This window comes from Rhipicephalus microplus, chromosome 4 (genome assembly GCF_043290135.1).
Source record: "Rhipicephalus microplus isolate Deutch F79 chromosome 4, USDA_Rmic, whole genome shotgun sequence".
NCBI classification, from domain to species: Eukaryota; Metazoa; Arthropoda; class Arachnida; order Ixodida; family Ixodidae; genus Rhipicephalus; species Rhipicephalus microplus.
Genome location: NC_134703.1, coordinates 19352878 through 19373435, shown reverse-complemented (window position 1 = coordinate 19373435; position 20558 = coordinate 19352878). Strand labels below are relative to the sequence as shown.

The 20558-nt window shown below is 44.8% G+C and overlaps 1 protein-coding gene across 8 annotated transcripts in view; it reads left to right on the top strand.

Moving 5' to 3' along the window:
* Positions 1–20558, top strand: part of LOC119171657 (zinc transporter foi) — a 98402-nt gene that overhangs the window by 56489 nt on the left and 21355 nt on the right. For 5 of the 8 annotated variants that reach the window (XM_037422449.2, XM_037422446.2, XM_037422447.2 and 2 more), the window contains exons 2-9: positions 6974–7103; positions 7971–8027; positions 9514–9943; positions 10904–11001; positions 11991–12186; positions 14334–14503; positions 15969–16148; positions 17930–18062. In XM_037422449.2, the coding sequence (XP_037278346.2) occupies positions 6984–7103; positions 7971–8027; positions 9514–9943; positions 10904–11001; positions 11991–12186; positions 14334–14503; positions 15969–16148; positions 17930–18062 (1384 nt within the window). In that variant the 5' untranslated portion in view covers positions 6974–6983. Of the gene's footprint in view, positions 1–472; positions 858–5428; positions 5665–6973; positions 7104–7970; positions 8028–9513; positions 9944–10903; positions 11002–11990; positions 12187–14333; positions 14504–15968; positions 16149–17929; positions 18063–20558 lie in introns of those variants that run through there. The other 3 variants (XM_037422448.2, XM_037422452.2, XM_037422450.2) reach the window with 3 other exon arrangements.

Genomic DNA, 20558 nt, shown 5'->3' with positions numbered 1-20558 from the left:
TGTGTTGTTAAGTGCATAATGTCGAGAGACTTGCAAAACTTCGTTTTTAAGACGTCCACGTACCTTGATTTGTGTGCATGTGCATAATAAAAAGCCAACGGGTAGTTTGATAATCGGGAGCACCCCGCCGCACCTAAGTGCATCTTTGTCGTCCGAAGATGTGTGTGTGTCGACTTTCTCTTGTCCCATTAGCGACCATTCTCCGGCCGGCCGAAGCACAAAGGAGCAGTCCACAAACTCTTGGGTGTTTTTCTGGTACCGGTGGACAAATTCGTCCGGAGGAAGTGGGAGAAGGGTGGGTCACGCGGTTTCTTGGCTCCCTCCCTCTCGTTCGTTCGTGGCAGCGCTTTGGGGCGCGCACTCGTCTGGCGGAGTTGCGCACAAGGTGTGGTGGCGTAACGACGGCGTGTTTGTTGTTGCCATTTCTCCTGGGGCGGTCGGCGGGCCGCCTTGCTTGCACGGGAAGAGAGAGCCGAAATGCCTCTCGATCATCGAGCCTACTTCGTGTTGACTGGACAGTGCGTGCGGGTGTCTTTTCTTCGTCACCATCTGTCGGTGTTCCATTCCACTCGGCCCGGCTGGCTACTGGTCACCTGTTGCCCCGGCCCACTTATGCCGTGTCTCGTCGATTCGTTCAATTTACCCTCTTTGATTCGTGCTTTCCAAGCGTCTCGGGCGTGTCGCACAGCCGACCGTCCGGTTCTGTGAACGAAAGTTGTGCCCGCTTCTTCCTCGCGGGGCGCGCGCTTTTGGAGCGTCGGTGAGGAGGAAGAGCAGCCTCCGTTGAGTGGCGTTTGCCCTCAGGGGACTGGCGGTGCGCCGTTGGAGAGTCAGTCAGCTGAGCCTTCCATCTTCTGGTAAGCATCCAAGTGGGTCTCTCTTCTTCCTCTAGACGGCGTCCGTCGACGTCGGTGACCTCCCGTCTCTTCTGGCTAGCCGACTGGGCTCTCCGTCCAAACTATGCGCGCCGCGAAGTTTCATTCGAATATTTCCTAAAGTTTTGCTTCTTTTGGTGTGTGCTTTCTCCCGCCGACGCATTTCGATAGTGTTCCTTCTATGTGCTAGTGGATTGAATACGCCGGGTCGAATGTCGGCGCTTGGTTGGGTGCCAGGCGCGAGAAATGCTTACGACGGCTGTCAGTATCTTTTTTTTTTTCCGCGCCTCCTTTTTCTTTTGTTCGTTGGCGCAGTCCCCTCGCCTTGCTGTAACGTGTCTGAGATGTAACGTCATAGTTACTTTAAACTTGTCCACGTTACTGGAAGCGCAGCGGTAATGTAATACTATACCTGTTTTGAGAAGCCCGTACTGCTAACGCAAGCGTTTTTCTCCCCCATTCCCCCTCCCCCTTTTTTTTTCTAACAGCGACGTTCTATACGGTCTTCGAGTGGTGGTCTTTGAGCACGCAATAATCATAAAGCAGGAATGCTAGCACACGCTACTTCGAAGACAGGCCTGTGCGCGTCCCGTGCCCCGAAATTTCTTGAGCCCTATATAATGGCATGTAGAAAAGCTGGACTTCTTACTTTCGCACTATCTATCGCGAAACCTCGGTCGCATTGCAGGTGTATAGGGCGGCTTGCGTGATCCATGCGTGGTAGATTCGGCAGTGGTTGGCGTAAGACTTGCGAAAAAATTGGCAGTGCGAAAACTGTCAAGCTTCTGCCGACTCGATTGGTTTAGTCGTTTGGTTTCTTGGGCGAGTTTTCCGCTCGAGTGCCCATCGCTGTGCAATGCTCTTTGTTGCCGTGTTTACAGGACATATAGTATTCCGGGTATACAGTATTCCGGGGCAGGAGCAGCCTTAGGGCTGCAGTTACTCATGCTGTGCCATAGACGTGACTTTTTAAAAAAGTATACTATTGAAGAAGGCCCGAGTTCATCCTGTAAAGCTTGCTGCTCTTGACATAGTGCCATGTAGTACATATTAAGACGATAAACAGGTTTCGCTATTTCTTACCATGCACTAGCCTCGGGCTGTGTTAAAAGTAACGAAATACTTTGCTGAAGTTCATATTTGTTTACTTAACATGTACATGATCGGAAAGTAGTATACAGGGTTATATATCGTAGTTTTCATTGGGGTCATGACGGCGTCATTAAAAATCTCGAAAGGTGGCGCGTATAATTACTACAAAAGGCGTTCCCCGCAGTCACCGTCGTCAAACTTTGTGCTTCAACCAACTGTTCCAGGGTCTTCCTGTAGCGTCGCCTCTCGACATGAAAATGAATGCCCCCTGTTTGCCATTGGCGCCGGTGGCGCAATTTCTTTCACCTCGACCGATGGTGGCATGCTGGGTGGGCGCCGGGTTTCACGAGAACGAGTTTCACTTATTCTTCCCCGCTGCTGAACTTCTCAAGATTTGCTCTCTTGCGCCGGCATTCTCGGTAATGCAGATCGCTTGAACTTTGTGTGCCTTAAGCCGCACGCCTCGAACGACAAATGCGTCGGAGCGTTGGCTTGTAGGCTGGCCATATGCGTCAGAAAGATAAATTTCCAACCACGGCTCATTTGATATACTGCAGTGCGTCACTGTGCACCTTTTTTTCTAAAGTAGATGACGTGTCGTTTTGATTTAGTCGAGTTCACTGAGCACGTTTCCAAGTACCTGTAAAGCATAAGCGTACGTAGGTGTTTTTTTTTTTTTTTGAAGGGGGGGGGGGTTGCAGCGTTTGGGCTCCCTATCAGCTCGATGTATGGGACAGATTTTGTGCCTCCCCCGTTTCAGGCGACTACTCACACACCCCTCTCTTTCGTGTGCAGTCATGTTTATAGTAACCCTCGCCGTTTTTTCGTGTCGGCCGCGCCACAGTTCAAGGCTGCCTTCCAGAAAAGCCGCGCCAACGGGGGCAACTTGGCCGTCACGTTTTTCGCTCGTGTCGTATATAGTACCTACCGTCGTGCGTGCGTGCGATTGTGCACGTTTTTTCTGTGCTGTTAATTACAGCACCCAATGTGGCCTCGCCGTTTTTTGTTTTGCACGCGCGAGTCGTGACCGTGTATGTTTAGCCACAACTCACTTTTTCGCGCCGTGTTTGTTTCTCGCTTGTTTTTTTCTCTCGTTCTCGTGAAACCAAGCATGGCTGCTAGCAGTTGTGTAGTATATATAACCTCGGTTACATCATTTGTTTGCGCGTTCGCTTTTTTTTTTCTTTAGCATGGCTGCGGTAATCTTTGCTGTTTGTCTCTTCTCCCAGTCGTTTAATGTGCGCCGTGTTTGATTATTTCATCTCTCGGTAAAATGTACGCCGTGTTCTATTGTTGTTTCATTTCTCTATAAAATTTATCAGTGTTTTCAAATTGTGGTTGCAGTTTAGAAGAACGCACGAAGTTCGGATCAGTGATGTCTCGTGTACACTTGCAGCCATTGTAAGCCATGCCGAAGGCAAGGGCTTGAGCCGACCTGTGCGCGAACTGTGGGAGAAATGTGCTAAATATAAAACGTCGTATGTAAGCTCACTAGTAGTAGTTAGTTAAGGAAACGACGCATCCTAATAGGGAGCACGGCGCAGCGTAAGAAGGGGAAATAAATAAAGATAGCAGAAGAGAAACATACAGGCTCCCATTAAAGCAAAAAGGGTACAATCCCTGCACACTGCCACTTCTAACAGATGGAACTGAAAGGTGAAGCAACTCGAGAATAATTTGGGTACCACGCGGTGTGTAGTGGGATGTGACACAGTAGAAAGAACATCAATAATATATCGGGTAACCGTAGAGAGGGTCAGGGATCCTGCATGAGTAGGCTGGTATTGTAGCTGACGTCAAGCGAAAGAAATTGGCGTGGGCGTGCCGCGTAAATTAATGCGTAGGACAGAGACATTGTGGGCAGTGAGAGCAACAGAATGGCTATCGAGGCAGCGGAAACGCAATCGAGGAAGGCAGTGAGTTGTATGCAGTGACGAAATTAACTTCGTAGGGATAAAACGAAACCGCTCTAGGATGAACGCAATCTTTGGTAGAGGGACTCTGGTAGAGGCCTGTGTCTTGCAGTGGAATACAGCAGGACGAAAAGGTATGCGATTTGCTGCGTCAAACTTCGCAAAGCCGGACCTCTTGTTCGTGACCTTTATGTTCTAATCCTTTCGACTCGCGGAAGGGACGACGACTCGTTTCGATCGAAATGTAGTTACTGCCTACGCCTGTTGCTTCTCTCTGTCTTCTTTCGCTTAATATTTTATTATGTGTTTACTGCTTTGTTTGTCTTTTCTTTAATGATCGAAACTCGGAACTTTGGAGCTGCATGTTCGAGAAATCGGCCCGATGAAGAGAACGCAGTTGGCAAATGTGCATGGTCGCAGAGAAGAAAATGACGACGTACCGCAAAAAATTGCGGCGTTCAGCATTTTCCTATATATATATATATATATATATATATATATATATATATATATATATATATATATATTGTATCTGTGGCTTTTCTTAGAACCACAACTGTCCGAATGATACAACAGGCATACTGTCGTAAGGAATGCAAGAGGGAACACCGAGGTTCCATATTCAACTCCGTTGCGACTAAACGCTGTAGACAAGCGCTGTAGTGTTCATAACACTGATGCTCAAGCGGAAACATCTCCTGTAATTGAGTGTGCCGCATCGGTACATAATTAACAACTATCGCAGATTAAACACGACTGTGCATTCAATTTTCGCTTTGTGGTTCTAAAGCTTACTACACCCGAAAAATGAGCGAGCAAATGGTGTTGAAAGAATAATTCAAACTGTGTGCAGATAATCTAACGGTGAGGTGTTTGATGTTCCTTACCCGTACTTGAACGCGAATCGCGGCACGCCCTTCGTCTTTTAAACCCGAAAGAACGGTCACGGCAGACGCCCGCCGCCCTTGGTGCTTTCTGCGAAAGGAAATTTTATGTTGCGCGCGCAGCCGAGGACGCTCGTATTCGCGGCTTCTGCGGATTTCGCAATGTATCGAAATTCTCCGTAGAGAAGAAAAAATGTGACAACCTGCTCTTGCGCAAGGCCCGTCGTTCCAACGCTCCTCTCTGCCAATGCATCCATCCATCCATCCTTAGCGCGCGCAAAAGATCTGCAGCCAGCCTGCGTGAAATGAATATCCCTCAGCGGCCGAAAGCGGCTGGTCTATGAGCGCTCTGTTGAAGGGTGACGCGCGATGCCAGTCTCGCGAAGCGCGTTCGATTCGCATCCCGTATATGTAGGCCAGCGCAGCCGTGGCAGGCTTCCGCTGCTCCAGACGGGCCAGGCCGAGCGGTGTGCCGCCGGCGTTTAAGCCGCCAGCGTCGTTGCGTCGTTTTTCTTTCCTGGGATCGAATCGCCCTGCGCGTTTGCGGTGTCGCCTGGCCCTCCCGAAGCGCCCGCCGGTACCGTCGCGTCGACTTGGCGCGAAGAAGACGCCTCCTTCCTGTCCGTCTCTTCTTGCCGGACAAAAAAGAAGACCCCAGGCTCGCGTTCCTTTTCCCGCCGACGACGTGCGTGCGTGAAACAGTACGCGATCCCCGAGCGTCCGGAGGTGGTCTTGGACGGCGCGTCACGTGCAGCGCCGCCCTTTTCGGCGAGAGCCGCCCCCCATTGGACGAACAGGTGGACAAGACCGCGGCTCGTAGCGCGTTCGTGCCCAGACGCACGCTACTTCTTGGCTGCTGCGCACGGTCACCAAGTGCGGGACGTCTGCAGGCTACCCTACGTATGTACTGCAAACGCACGGCATCCAACTCCCCGCGGTCCCGGCCCGAGTTGACAGCCACTGCCAACTTCTCTCTCCCGTTGCTTTTCGTTTCTGCTTGTTCTTTCGCGCGCTTTCGTTCTTTTCTTTATTAGCTCTTCGCCCACTTTATGCGGCTGGGCTAGCGCCGTGCGTCGCCCCTACCCTCGCCGACCCACCACCGCTTATTTTTGTAGCTCTCTCCTTCATTCCATTTTTGCACGTCCGGCCGTTGCTATAGCGTAAATGGGAAAGGGGGGATTCGGAGTCATTACGCCTCGCCTGTGCGTGTGTATTAAATATGTGTGCGTGTGTATGTGGTCTCTCTTTCTGATATGCAGGATTCTTCACTTGACTTGAACGAGCATTTAAAGCAAAAGAAATTGGTTTACTGCTGCTGAATTAAACTGACATGTAGTCACCTGTCGTGTTTTGCTTGTTAGGGTACTTCTTGTATCGTGCTTAAGTTAATTAACTGATAGGTATGCAGTATTTTAATTTTTAGTATTCACTGCAGGGCTGAGGGCATTTCATTACTTTTCGGGGGGGCATTTCAAGATGACCAATATTTTTTTATATATAACATACATGCTGTATGGGGAATTTCCTCTGGAATTAAAAAAAAAATACATCAAAATATGTGGTAGAGCTCTTCAACTGCCACACCGCAAAATGCATACATACATACATACATACATACATACATACATACATACATACATACATACATACATACATACATACATACATACATACATACATACATCAAGCAAAACAACTGGCATGCGAACTGTGGCTAAATAATTAGCCGCTGTTCTAGACATCTGATTTCCAGTGTGTTGGCATTTTTGATGGCTGTACATAGCCGCCTAACAATGGACCGCAATTGGTTAGCACCCCAGGCCCTTTTAGAAGACAATGTACTTCATCTTTCGGATTGAAAATGGCATTGGCTGCAGCACACACCATCAAAATTTGACATGGTGACATCACTGAGAGTTGGTTCAGGGTCATGATGTGCGACGCCACCTACATTTTCCTTTTGCAGATTTTCCAGCTTATAAAGGAACTACCCATGGTACAAGTGATGCTTTTGGCATTTTGCTTGAGTAATTTGCTAATGCTATATTTTTTAGTTTTTTTGTTGTGACCCTAACGAACCAAAAAATAAAAAATTGAGATGCAACACTTTTTTTCATATGGTTTTGCTAACTCTCACGCAGGGGCCAGCTTTGATCTTTTCGCAGCAAGTCTTCTGTGTTGTGATCAAGTCCTGTTGGTTTTTGTGCAGAGTCGTGAAGATGCGGGTGTTCAGCCTAGAGGACCTTCACCAACTGGTGGCCAATCAGTGCCAACAGGCCTGTCTACTGGCTGGACTGTGCCAACAAAGACGACCGGGGCATGCACCTGCCAGTGGGCTGGTAAGTCTACCTCTTTGCCTTACTGCTTCATATTGCTTTTCACTATCTTTTAGCCATTGTAGGCAGGCTTGTGTGTACAGATTCCACCACTGTTGAAGGAGCGTATGTCAGCAGAGCATGAGGAAATCATCCTCTGCGCTAAAATCTAACAATGTCCACCTTTGTCGTTTGTAACATTCTGAAGATGGCACTGTTATAGTGGAATATTGTGATAACACAATAGGCAATTTATGAATAACAGTTGTAGAAAACATCTATTCTTGTTATATGCATACAGGAACGAGACATCTTTTTAATATCTGCAATGCCAATTCACACCGGAATAAGACACCACCCACACATAAGCGCAAGGCATCGACCCCTTGCTGCTGATGAAACTTATGATGATATCTAAGCTTAAAAACTCCACCGGATGAATGCAGAGCCTTTTTGTCCATCACAGAAGCCTTTCATTCTCTTTGTCAAGGTGGTGCCATCTCTGCTTCTCGTAACGTTCACATGGGCATATTCTCTTCAGGTGCCGACCTACTCCTTTAGTTTCGAAGCATGTATTGCGCCTTCAGCATTATCTGAAGGGGCCAAACGGTAAACCCGGAATTGAATTGCCTTGATAGAGGAAACATACGTTGGTCTGTGGTTGACAATTTCACATGCACCTTGTATGAAAAAATGCTCGGGATATAACTGCGTAAAGCAGCATAAAGGGCGGGCCTACTGAAAGAACACTAAACACATCAGAGTACCCGCACTGGGCTTTAGTACATCTATGTTTGCAATCGTGTCGGCAAAACGGTTAAGATGCATGTATCGTTTTGCTGCAGAGGTCTAATGCTACATGCATTTATTTTGCTTACTTTCTTGTTTTAGGCAAAGAAACAAAGGTTAATAAAGGTTCTCAAGTCAAGGCACCACAGAAGTACTCACGTAAGTTTGCAACATTGTTTTGTAACCAGAATCTCTAGCATTATGCTTACAATCAGTATATCTTTGAAGCATAGTGGCTTCCTATGCTTAATGTACATGCTTGAAATAACTGAAAATGTAAGGCTAGATTGTTGACAAGTTTTGGGTAGTTAAACACTTGCTATCAAGCCTTAACCCTTATGTGAAAAGATTTATTACTGTTTGAAATTTTTCAGTGCTAGTAGGCAATAAACGTGGATGGGTATATAAGTGAGCTTTTTAATTCACTGTTTCGTACTAGTATCTGCTCCTGAAAGCTTTCCAGTTGCGCTCTCTTCCACAAATTTACATTTCACAGCTCCCTTTTCGTTGCAGAGCAGAGGACTAAAAAGGGAGCATTCTTGTGCAAGGCTATTAAAGTGCCTTATTATTTGTGAGGTATATTTGTTCGGTGACAGAGAAATGTCAAGACTTGATATCGTGCGTTAGCATTCCACATGAAAAAGTTTCCCAGCCAAGCACATGTTAGCTTGACCTGTATCTAGATGGTAAAAAAGCAGGCAAAGACTGCCTATTGACCCTTAATTTTTCATTTTTTCTAGTAACCTTTTTTGTGTGCATATTTCTAACGTGCATATTAAACATGATCATGAATGCCAAAAAAGGCCAATACAATATTATGGAATGTAGGCACACTAAAGAATTTCGTAGCTGAAAAAGTCGGTAACCAATGTCCTGGCCGTGTCAGTGCAGTCAGTCGAGCTTTCTATATATTTATGTATTTGGCAACTGCTGCGCCTGCTATTGCGCTGTACATAACCAATATGAGCAGATGATAGATGCAGGTCAAGCTTTTTTCTCGGTTCATACACACTACGTATTGCATTCATTGATTCCTGTCCTAAATGAGAACGAACACCAGAGAGTTCTTCAACACTGCTTAAAAGTGCCACACCACTTGGTTTCTTGGGTGTGTGCCAAGAATGGTATTCCTCAGACTTGTGGAACATTTTACACCAGTACGATGAGCCTATATATGTGTGTGCGTGTGTGTGTGAACAACTGAGGCAAAAACGTGCTTTTAATGAAGATTTGACAAAAGTCTAGCTTGCCCCAGCAGTGCAGTGCATGTCTGTTAAGTTCTTGGGAGTATCCGTGCTGGCCTTTGCTGGCAAGAAAAAAAAATTGAGACACAATCTTAACCATTTGGCATGGGAGCGTGCCGAGGCTTCTTTCATAACGAACAATGAAATAATCGTCCATGATAACGTGTCTGAATTGCATCAGAATGAAAGCAGGTTTCAAGTTTGTGAATAGAAGATGAATTTTGCCAACTTCATAGTATACGTATGGATGTTCTTCTAAATTAAGCCCAGTAGATAGTATGCACCCATCATTATGCTCTTTTTGTGCACATCTGTATTGTGTAGCTCCTTCCTTGATAACGTATTGCTTATGTGCCAACATTATTTTGTTTTCTCTTCTCCATTGCCTGTGTGCGGGACAGTGCTACCGAGCCATGTGTTTCTGGTGTCATATATTCCTGTGCGTACTGAGTGCGGTACCATCGCTGGAGGCGAAAGAGACACCCGAGCGGTTCCGAGATCACGAGTACTTCCTCCGCAAGCTGTTTGACAAGTACGGGCACGACGGCAAGATGACATTCGAGGGCTTTGAGCATCTTCTTGAAAACCTCGGCCTGGCACACATCACCATCCGAGATCACGACCTGTCAGCGCACCGTCCTCAAGGTGCAAACGTCGGATTTGTGAATCATCATGCTCACCACGTGCATGTTGACGGAGTGGGTGCTACCGCTGTTGTGGACGATCACCATGACCACCACGACCACAGAGATGGTAGGGACAGTTCGGATCACATGCATGCGTCTGAGGGAGATCGTCATGCGAGGGTGCAGAGGGACCTCTCTAGTCAGGGTAAGCATAACACGCTTGTGTGTAGTGCAGGACGGCATCCTTTATAATGTTTTATTCAGCGTTGTTTGTTGGTGGTCATCCTAGGAGTAATATTAATATGGCAAGGTAAAAAGTGCAGAATAACGCTGCACAAACAAAAAATCGCAGCATATTTGTGGAGTGAATGTTGATTAGTGGGGCAAAGCGTTTGTCTGTCCGTCCCTCTGTTTGTTCATCTGTTAGTATGATATAGCCGGTTGCGCCTAATGCAGGACAAGGTTAGACTAAGAGGAGCTTCGCCCCTAAAATGACAAGTTGCACCAAGATTCGCACCATCTACCTTGAAGCAGAAATGAAGCTCAAATGTCCAGTGCACATACTCTAGAAACCCTAATAAACCAGCTAACAATCAAGCTAAAGAATGTATGGGAGACATTACTTGTATGTTGGTGGTTACAGTTAGTTGGACTTAAATGAAAAAGAATTAAAATGAACGATGAACTAGCCAAAGGTAGGGACCGAGCCTACAACCTTTTGATAACACATCGAACGCTCTACCAATTGAGCTGCAGCAACAGTTATTTTCCCATCCACTTTATTACACATTTGTTTGTATAATCCTAGGAGTGTTAGCCAGTTCAAAGTGAATGAATACAAAGAAATAGGGTGCCTTGTTAAGCAAAACTTTTTTTTTTTCACTCTTAAACTTGTCTTATCAAATGTAGAATCTAGTCACTGACACTAGTGATTACAAAGACCTGGTTCTGTGTGGGTCAGCTATGTATATTGAGGGAAAAAACTTCCATATAATGTTGCCCTGTTGGACGAAAATATTTTGATGTCATCCTTAAAACTAGTGGATAGATACATTGTCAAATTTGTCAGAATGCATTTATCCCACAAATATTTCAAAAGAAGGTTTTTTTGAAGACTTTCCATCAAGAAAGGGGACAACTTGATTTTGATTTTTTTTTTTTCTAGATCACACAGAGGCAGTTGACTCCTCTAATAGAACAGAAGCTCCCAGTGTGCCAAAGGTTTCAGCCACCACAAGGACAGCAGAAGTCTCATTTGAAAAGGTTGGCCCACTGTTTGCTTTGCCTCTTTTGAAAAAAAAAAAATTGTATCTCAATAGGCAAGTTTCACCTGAAAAATGTGTCTGGGTTTGCAACAGCTCAACGCTGAGTAATCTCAAAGCACATCTGGTCAGAGGTGCATTCGCACTTGGTGCATGTGTCAATATATCCCCACAATTACAATGCCACAAATTCATAAAGGGTACACGGGTGAATGTTGTAAAGCCTGTTCTGCATGCTACTAACTTGGTTATGCACACTTCGAACTTGCAATGTACATAATAAAATTTCAATGTTGATAATGTGATCTTTTCATAATTTATATGGATATGTAACGAAATTCAATTTTGAGCTCGTCTTTGAAGTGGAGTGGAGGTTACGGAGGTGGGGCTTTTTGCACATTCACCTTATTCTGCTAGTAGCACAGTAGCTCGTAGCTGATTTCAATTACAGTTTTGGTTTTACCTGCTTGCAGTGTTTGTCCCATTCAAATTTGTCCTGTATATGCTTTTTTTAACAGACAAAGACATTTCGATTGTTCAATGTATATTTCAGCATCTCATTTCAAATAACTTTTTCTTAAAATACCTAAACAGCTAGTTTTCAAGATGTTTACAAACACGAACCAAAACACTAGGGATGCCATGTTTACTAAGTAGGACAGGCACGCAGAAAATGTGGCGGTGTCGAAAAAATGCAAATGAAGGTATGTATTTTATAAAGTAAACAATTTTATCTACGACTTCCCGTAGCTGTTTTATTAATCTCGTGATAATTAAAGCAGTACTGTCGATTGAGCGTGGGAGATGAGAACATTATCAATAAAATTGGCTTCTATTTTTTGTTGAGTACTAGCAGGCACGTGTGCCAGTTCTGTAGCTTGCACAGCACCACCAAGAAAAGTTGCCCTCGAGTATACTTACTTTTTTGTTGCATGCACAGAGCCTCAACATTAACTTTTGACTTTTCATTCCCATGATTTTCCGTTGCAGTGCCTCACAGCGACAGAAATTCTGCACACTGTAGACACAAGTCCCGAGGCGAGTGTCATAAACCTGAAGGACTTTCAGCAGCTATGTCCGGCGCTCGTCTATCAGCTGGATGAGAAACATTGTTCCGAGCCACAGTTAAACCGGCACATTCACCATCATAGTGACGGTGAAGAGGAGACAACGGTGGACTTCAAAGGTAAGCGTCTGCAAGGGCTTCCTGCATATTTGTCTTGCACTGTGCCCCTGCTGGGCTGAGAAACATTCTGCTTCTGAGCAACACTAGAAAATTTCCAAATGATTGCTGCGAAATTAGAGTTGTAGTTCTACTTATAATAAATGGACTTTGCCTTTCCTTTTTTGCTGAGTCGCTTGTTCCAATTTTTTGGCTTATTTTGGCAAATATAGTTGATTTAGTGATCATCAGGTTCCCCAGTGCGCGTTTGTCATTCACTAATAGTGTTTGTGCATAGATGTCCACAGGGTTCCCTATCGAGGGGGCTAAGGTGCATACCCCCGCTCTCCAATCGCATGTCTGTGGTTTAGTGTTGAAGTTGGGCATTTTTGGGGTGAATCAACAGAAAACGTTAATCATGCACTTGCAAATTTGCCTTCAACTGAATGGAAACTACTTTGAAACAATGCTAAAAAGGAGCCATGCTCTTTAATTCATAGTTTGCATATTTTCACCAAACAATCACTCCATTGTTTTGTATGAACAACCTTTGGAATTTTAGTGGCATTTTTTTTCTTAAAAAACGAGTTTTTCCATTATTGACAATATATTCATGTTTCTGCTTCTTTCGGGCTTCTCTTGGGATGAGTGTTCACTCGTTTGCACTGTAGCATCGGGCAATACTACTGATCAACTGTATTCTTTGGGGCCCTCCTTTAACAAAAATTTGGTCAACACCTTTGAAACATTAATGAAACTAAAACTGTGTTGATATTGTAAGGTTGGTTCCAATGGAATGAATTAATAATATTGCAATTCTTAGAATGTATAGAACACACAACAAAAACTTTTTCCACACCATGAAAACTGTTGGCCAGCAAAGCTGTAAGCGCGCGAGTGTATGTGACCCGCTAGTAAGATCACGTGGTGTTGTTAATGTGGCGCTAGATTTGAAATATTGTCTAAGCTTCATATGGTAGGGTGAAATAACACGACCTCCTGGCTTCAGGCAATGGTGTGTTGGCAAACACCTCTCGTTACCAGTGCAACCAAAATCGTGCCAAGTGTGCACTCCCTGTTATTTGCATGACCCTTTTGAACTCCCTGGTGCCTTGCCTCGGTTTATTACAATTCTTCATTTAAGTCTCTACTTAATGTAGTTAATGAATGTTCAGATTGCTTTCTCGGTATTGCGTACCAAAAGTTGTCGTGATCACCATCACCACTTTGAGCATAGTCATTATTATTTCGCTTCATTTCTAGAACTGTGCAAATAGCTAAATTTTGGGCATGAGGCGAATTTGTATAATGAAGTATGAATGTGAATTGAATGGAATATTTTTGGAACATTTTTGGAATATTTTTGAAATGCTTCATGGTGAAATTGCAGAAAAAAAAAGTTTGAGTGGATTCCCAAGTATATTACTGTGGGATAGCATTATGAAAGCATTCCTTTTTGCTGGGCTGATGAAGTGCTGGCTGTGTGTTCTTTCATAGTTGTTTTATAGAGAATGAGGCAATGCAGTGGCCGCGTTGTATTTATTTACTACATAATTTTTTAGTCAATACATATGCAATTTTAGCAGAGTCTGAAAGACAGCTTTGCTGCAATACTGGAATGGCATTGGGCGAAGCATGTTGAAAATTTGAAGGGATCATTTTTCGATCGGATGTTGATAGCACTTGTCTTCAGGAAGTTCAAATAGTAAAATTCTAATGCGAATCGAATAGCAAATGCTATTAAAAAAAAACATTCGAAATTTTGAACACTTGCACGCTTTCATTATTACATCCACTGCCCTCTGGTCACGGGACCTGCATTTTTCTACTACTACTGCGATGGCAGTGGCGGCACAGATTAGTTCCTATTACAGCTTCGATATAATGGAAACTAACCTACATTGGTTCAAATACCTACTTAACTGAGGTAAGTGTATTTTGAGTGCCCTCCTGTCTCAAAGGCCCTGTGCTTCTTTCAGCGAACTGGGAGCGCAGAGAAAAACACAAAGGACGAAGCGAGGAACCACACAACACGAGCGCTCGTGTTGTGTGGTTCCTCGCTTCGTCCTTTGTGTTTTTCTCTGCGCTCCCAGTTCGCTGAACGAAGAAAATGAATTACCAACTGGCCCACATTTTGATCCTTCTGCCTGTGCTTCTCTCCCACCCACCAGTGTGGATGTACGCCTTCCTTGGTGTGCTCGGCATCAGTGTGACAGGCCTGCTGAGTGTGGCCATAGTGCCACTTATGCAGAAAGTCTTCTACCAAACGCTCATCCAGTTCCTGGTGGGGCTTGCTGTGGGGAGCCTAACGGGCGATGCTCTTCTGCACTTGTTGCCCCACGTGAGTCCTACTCCACATTTGTTTTGCATAGGCATACATGTGCGTGAGGTGGGCAGGTTATGATTTTTGATCTAGTTGAAGTTTATTTCAGGCAAAAACGGTGTATGAATTACCTGGGGAACCGGCAAAAAGGCAATAAAGCTTGACAAGGGGCCTGTCACATGTAAACCCAAAATTACACAGAAATAAAAAAAAAATGTGCAGCATTACTAAGGCCATAGGAGTGTAGAAAAAATAAGCATGAATGAGGGATTACATGCAACTCGCACGTGAATAAGAAAACTTTAACAGATGACAGAATCAGCCAAGGTGATGACATCAACAAGTATTGAGTCTTTTGTCACAAGTTTTACATAACATAAACAAATGTCAATCTGTTTTACATGACCAGCTCACAGCCTCAATAGCACAAACAACAAATACTTTAGAGAGTATAAAACAATTTCTAAATTTTTTAAAACTGTTACCAGTCTTATGCCTGTCACTGTTGCTCAGCACACTGGCAATGACTCACTTTAGTGCTTTTTGTATCTTAGAATGTAGCAAAACTTGCAATATGCCTGGATTCGTGGCTGGTGGGTTGCAGCAGTATCTTTCAAGGATTAGTAGTGATGGTTACATAGCTGGAAAGTTGGAATCAAAGGTGTCTTGCTGGGCGAGTTGGTAATATTATATTCTATTATTAAACACAGTGCAAAAGATGCAAAAAAGAAGAGGACTAACACAGTGCTAACTATTTATACTCCAGTCAAGTGTCTAGTTTCTTACATATACTATGTGTGTATGTTCTTAAAATAAATTCAGTTGATAGCGCTGTGTTTGTTCTCCTTTTCTGTGTCTTTTGCACTACATTGAATAATAGCTGAAAAGACTGCTGTTGCTGTGTGGGAAAATATAAATGATTAACAGTTTGCAGTTGAAGGTTCCCTTGTTGTTCCTCGCTAAGCAGAATGCGTAGCGCAGAAGTGCTGCCCGCAAAACTTGTTTTGCTCATTGATGGCTGACCAGTATAGCATTCATCCTATCACTAGTCCTTTGTTGGCTTCTGCGTTTTGTGTTCTGCTCAGCAATGGTCAGCCAACACGCTCGGACCCTGTTTTTTCGTTGTTTGCTCAGTTGAGACAACAGCCACTAAGCTTCAGTAAAACACCAAAAGAGATTATGAAAGTCTCAATTGGTGGACCAATTGGTAATCAATATTCGCTCAGTGAACTGGGAGCATGTGTATGGAAAAAGTTAGAACCACAAAGCAGGAACTTAGCATTGACAATTTTGATCACCACTGAGGCTCCTTGGCATACCTAAATGCAACATTTGAGTAGCGGGGAGAGTCTGGCAATACATTTAGGCCACTGAAAGTTCTTTTTTCACTCACAGCATTGCTTCTTAAAATGTTTGGCAGTAACGAAAGAGTATCCTACGATAGGAGGGACAGCATAGAGTGCCCCATTTCTTATGTATCCAGGCCATGTCTGGCCACCACCACGATCACGCGGAGGAAGGTGGTGACGGGGAGAACTACGTATGGCACGGCCTCGCTGCGCTGGGAGGCATTTACCTGTTCCTGATCGTGGAACGCTTCCTCTCCATACACTCCAACCACAAGCATCGCAAGCACAGTCCACGATCTAACAACAGCATACAGGTGTGCAGTTGGCATTTGTTCCTTTGTCTTTCTCTTGAAGCAATTTGTTTCTAAGTTTTTCACTGACATTGGTTGCTTTGGAGGTTACGTCAGTGGGCACAGTGGCATTTGTGCTTTGTCAAGCTAAACAGTGACTATTTCTAATCTCTTCTCCTTCTCAGGGTATGAAGGCTTTTGTAAACTTTAGCTGTGGTTCAGGTGTATATGGGAATTCTTTAGAAACCTCTCCACCCCCGAAATTGTTGAATTTTGCTTGCATACATGCGTGTGCATGCATGCACACACACATACACACACACACGTGCGCACACACACACACACGCACAATGCGTATGCAAACATAAATACAATATAAGTGCCCCCCCCTTCCCCGAAAAAACGTTTCCGGTTACACCCCTTACCGTGTCACATGCCAGGTTTCGTCATTGACAAAGATATTGGCTGGATTAAAAAGTTGATGTGAACGGGAGTGGGGAATCTAAATTGTTTTTATAGCTATTTAATGAACTCGGACAATGAATAGTCAAGTTATAGTAATAAATGAATAGCCAGGGTTCTCAATACACACATAGTTGAAAATATTCGGGAAGCATTTCACTACCCCTCTAAATCGTGTTGAAGTTAATTAGGTCATTTGGGACAACTTGCTTTTCTTCACATATCATATCGCTCTAGTGTTGCATGGCACAAACTGTATGCAGGTGAAGTACAGTCAAACCTCAATATATCGTACACGGATATATCGAATTATTGCCTATATCGAACGGTTCCTATATCACGTGGGAAATCGCATGCATTATTGATTTTTATTTCGAACAAAGTTTGACATATAATGGATATATCGAACTGAGCCACCCCAAACCGCCCGCGCTCCATTGACAGGTGGCGAGCTTTCCCGCAACTCTCGAAAGTAGCGGTAGAGCGGCGGGCGTTTACGAATGCTGCACACATCGATGGTGCCGAGAGCGCCACATTTAAGGTAGCGGCATATGTGCGCCGCAGCGTTGCAGCTTGCAGCCTCTATGGTGTCAACGGCACACTGCGCACTTGTTGTAAGCTCCTCCCCCATAGCATCGGCAGGCATCGGTCGTTGTGCACGCAGTGTTCGTGCGTTTGGAGTTAGGCAGGTGTTCGGTGGTTATGCCTGTCGCGCACTGTTCGGGGTTGGGCCTGTCGCGCGCTGTGGTGCGTGACAGGCCTAACTCCGAACGGCGGAGCTCACGGATGTGGAGATTGTCGCCGAAGCTACTGCTGAGCAGCCAAATGAAGACTCTGCCGAAGTGGATCCCGCAAGCGCTGATGGTGCCTCGCTCCCGGCATCAGCTGAGGTCGTAGCTGCCTTGGCCCTTGTGCGCCGCCACTGCGGCGCGATTGAAGGCACTGGCCTATCAGTTATGGATCGCCTGGACTATATTGAGGACGCAGTCGTCAAACACGCCATGGCCAACAAAAAGCAGGCTCAATATTTTAAACCAACACAATAAATACTATGTTTGAATCTTCAAGTGAGTATTTACTGCACCACGCTTGAACGGTTCGTTGGTCGTTTTCAGCAAGCTGTTGATGCATTTTTTTCGTGATTTTTTTATATCGAATTCTGGATATATCGAACTATTTCGCGATCGCCGCGCCGTTCGATATATCGAGGTTCGACTGTACCATATAATAGCCGTCTAGCAGAATGATAGGTTGCCATTTGTTTTTCCTACTGTAACCTTCGACTTTTTTTTCTTCACACTCTCTCTGTTTGCTTCAGTTGTTTCTGTTATTTTTGATGCAAGTCAAACCCGACGCCAAAGAGACTTCAGCGCTCCTCTCTAGATGACCCGAGCAAAGTTGTGGGAGAGAAGCTGTCTCAACACAAGCAGGGCTCCTACGGCTATGTGGACCCCTCTGGAATGGAAGCCCTTGAACGTGAGTACATATATGGATGGGGCTAGGGTCTGCATCGAACATGCACTAAAAATGCACTACTGTGCTGGCTCTTCCAATTGCTTGGTATATCATTGTCAGCCTAACCACCGTCACAGTAGGGCAAAGGCCTTTCCGATGTTTTTCCAGTCAACTTGGTCCTGTGCTTGCTACCCCATAACTTCGTAATCCCAGATGCCCACCTAACAAAAATGATTTAGCTCTGCGTTCTTAGTAGATGTTTTTAATGAGACTACTTGTTTGTGTTTTAGATGCAAAGCATTTGCGTCCCTTAGTCCTGCGGAATTTTCACCCACATTGCCCATACACATTCCCTGCCTCTCTCTCTCTCCTTCCAATGCCGATGCAGGCAGTGTCTGCTAGCAAGCTTCCTGATTGAAAAAACAAAGTGCTAGTGCTGGGCAACCGTTCACTGGCCACGCTGCATATACCGTATTTAGTCGCATAATAGGCACACTTTTTTTTTTTTTCCAGAAAATCCGGCTCGAAGTTAGGGGTGCGCCAATTACGCGGGGTAAAATTTTCGAAAATTTTTTCAACTCGGTTCTCGCGCTTTAAATCTGCACACTTGTCAAGTAAAAGGCGACTTTATCGTTTACCAATCAATTCAGCATAAAACAAACATACCTACGTACCTTTTAATGAACAAGCGAGAGCCGTCAACTGCACACACACACGTTAAATTTATTTACACAAAAGTCGTAGCTGTTCCTCCTTTTCCCTATTCGGAGTCCGAGTCGGAGATCACACATTCATCCTCGCCGAGCGGGGATTCGTTTTCGGTGTCCGAATCATCCGCACCCCACAACATGTCATCTTCACTCGCATCCAGTGCGTTCGAGATACCAGTCTTCTTGAAGCTTTTCCTGACGAGTTTAAACCCAGCCGTGTAGCTCGCGTACTTCCCCATGGTGGAACCAAAGTTCAATACACGACCACAACATACGCACACCGCTTGCAAAATGGCGTTTTTTTCTTTTTCTCTGATGGTGGTGACGGCGATCGAGCCCCTGGCGTTGTACACGTGACCTCCAAAAAGCGCGGCGATTTGGGGGGTATCGGTAATTGATGGAACAGCCGTTTTTTTTTTTTCGCTCATGGACGCTTTCTTTTTTCAAGTTTTATTTCGACAAACACGTTGGTTAGGTCGTTGCACTTCAAATTTTTTTTATTTGCTCGTCGATCTGCCTTCTTTTTTTCTTCAGGGTACGGGGACCGCGTTCCAACTGTACCGCTGGGGGGTAGAATCGTTTCTGATCACGGCCAAGTTCGGGGTGCGCTTATTATGCGCGGAATTAAACAAAATCGAATTTTCCGCGACCAAACTAGGGATGCGCCTATTATGCGAGTGCGCCGATTATGCGAGTAAATACGGTACTATCGGCACTGGATCTTGACCACCAAGATAGTGCTGGTGGGAGACTTCTCCTGTGCGTTGTTGAAAAATAAAAATTCACAGCATGCGCGTCATCTAAAAGCGGACTGCGGGTCCCTGTTTCCGATCGGAGGCTTCTGCCTCTCGCTGCCCTTTAGCAACGATTAGCATGTTTCAGCAGAAAACACCTGTCGATCACTGCGTGCTTTGAGCCTCCCCTTGTTTCTCTTCTGTCGTCAGTGTTAGCACTCCAGCGAACCATCTTTCCGCTGCTTCGCATCCACACCTAGTTCCCTTGAGCTTGAGATGGTGCAATTTTTTTCTTTCCTGTTTACTTCCTCCTACCTTTCTTTCCTCTGTGTTTCCCCTTCTCAAAAGAGCAGGCAGGCGTAGTGGCCCTCTAGGTGACAGTTGCGGGTCTGCTCCCTTGCTACAGTAGACTCCCTTTAATATGAGATGCAAGGAATCACAATCATTTGTTCGTCTTACCAGGAGTTCGTCTTATCCGAAATGCCCCCAAAAACCAAATGCTAACATGCTAAGTACGCCTAAATATGTTGCTTGAAAACACTGAATGAAGTAAATACAGTGAACTCTCAGTAAACGGAAATCTTTTGAATGGAAATACTGCTTAAACGGTACTATTGCCTCTGCAATACTTGGCTACGGGCTTGTATTCTGCACCCACGTTCGTCTCTCAGTAAATGAAACTCCTGTTAAATAGAATATATTTTCCCAGTCTCTTCATGTTCCGTTTACTGAGAGAGTACTGTACTTACAATGGGGAGGGAAGGAGCAAGAAAGAGCATTTATTGGGTCAGCATGATCAGAAATGTGATTTCAACTAGAGTATTTAAGCTAATCTAGAGAGTACTCGATTTCACGAGTTCAAACTTAGTATGCTCATGAATAAGTTGATACGACATTTTAACAATAAAATTGTAGCATGAGGCTATTTTGACTGTTCTGGCTGTTCACCTTTTTGAGAGGCTGTTTTACTGGCTTTGCTATCACTTTTGGATATGCCTCCATTGCATACCACTACCTTGACAAAGCCAATACAGTAAAAGCTCGTTGATTCGGATTTCGCGGGACCGTAAAAT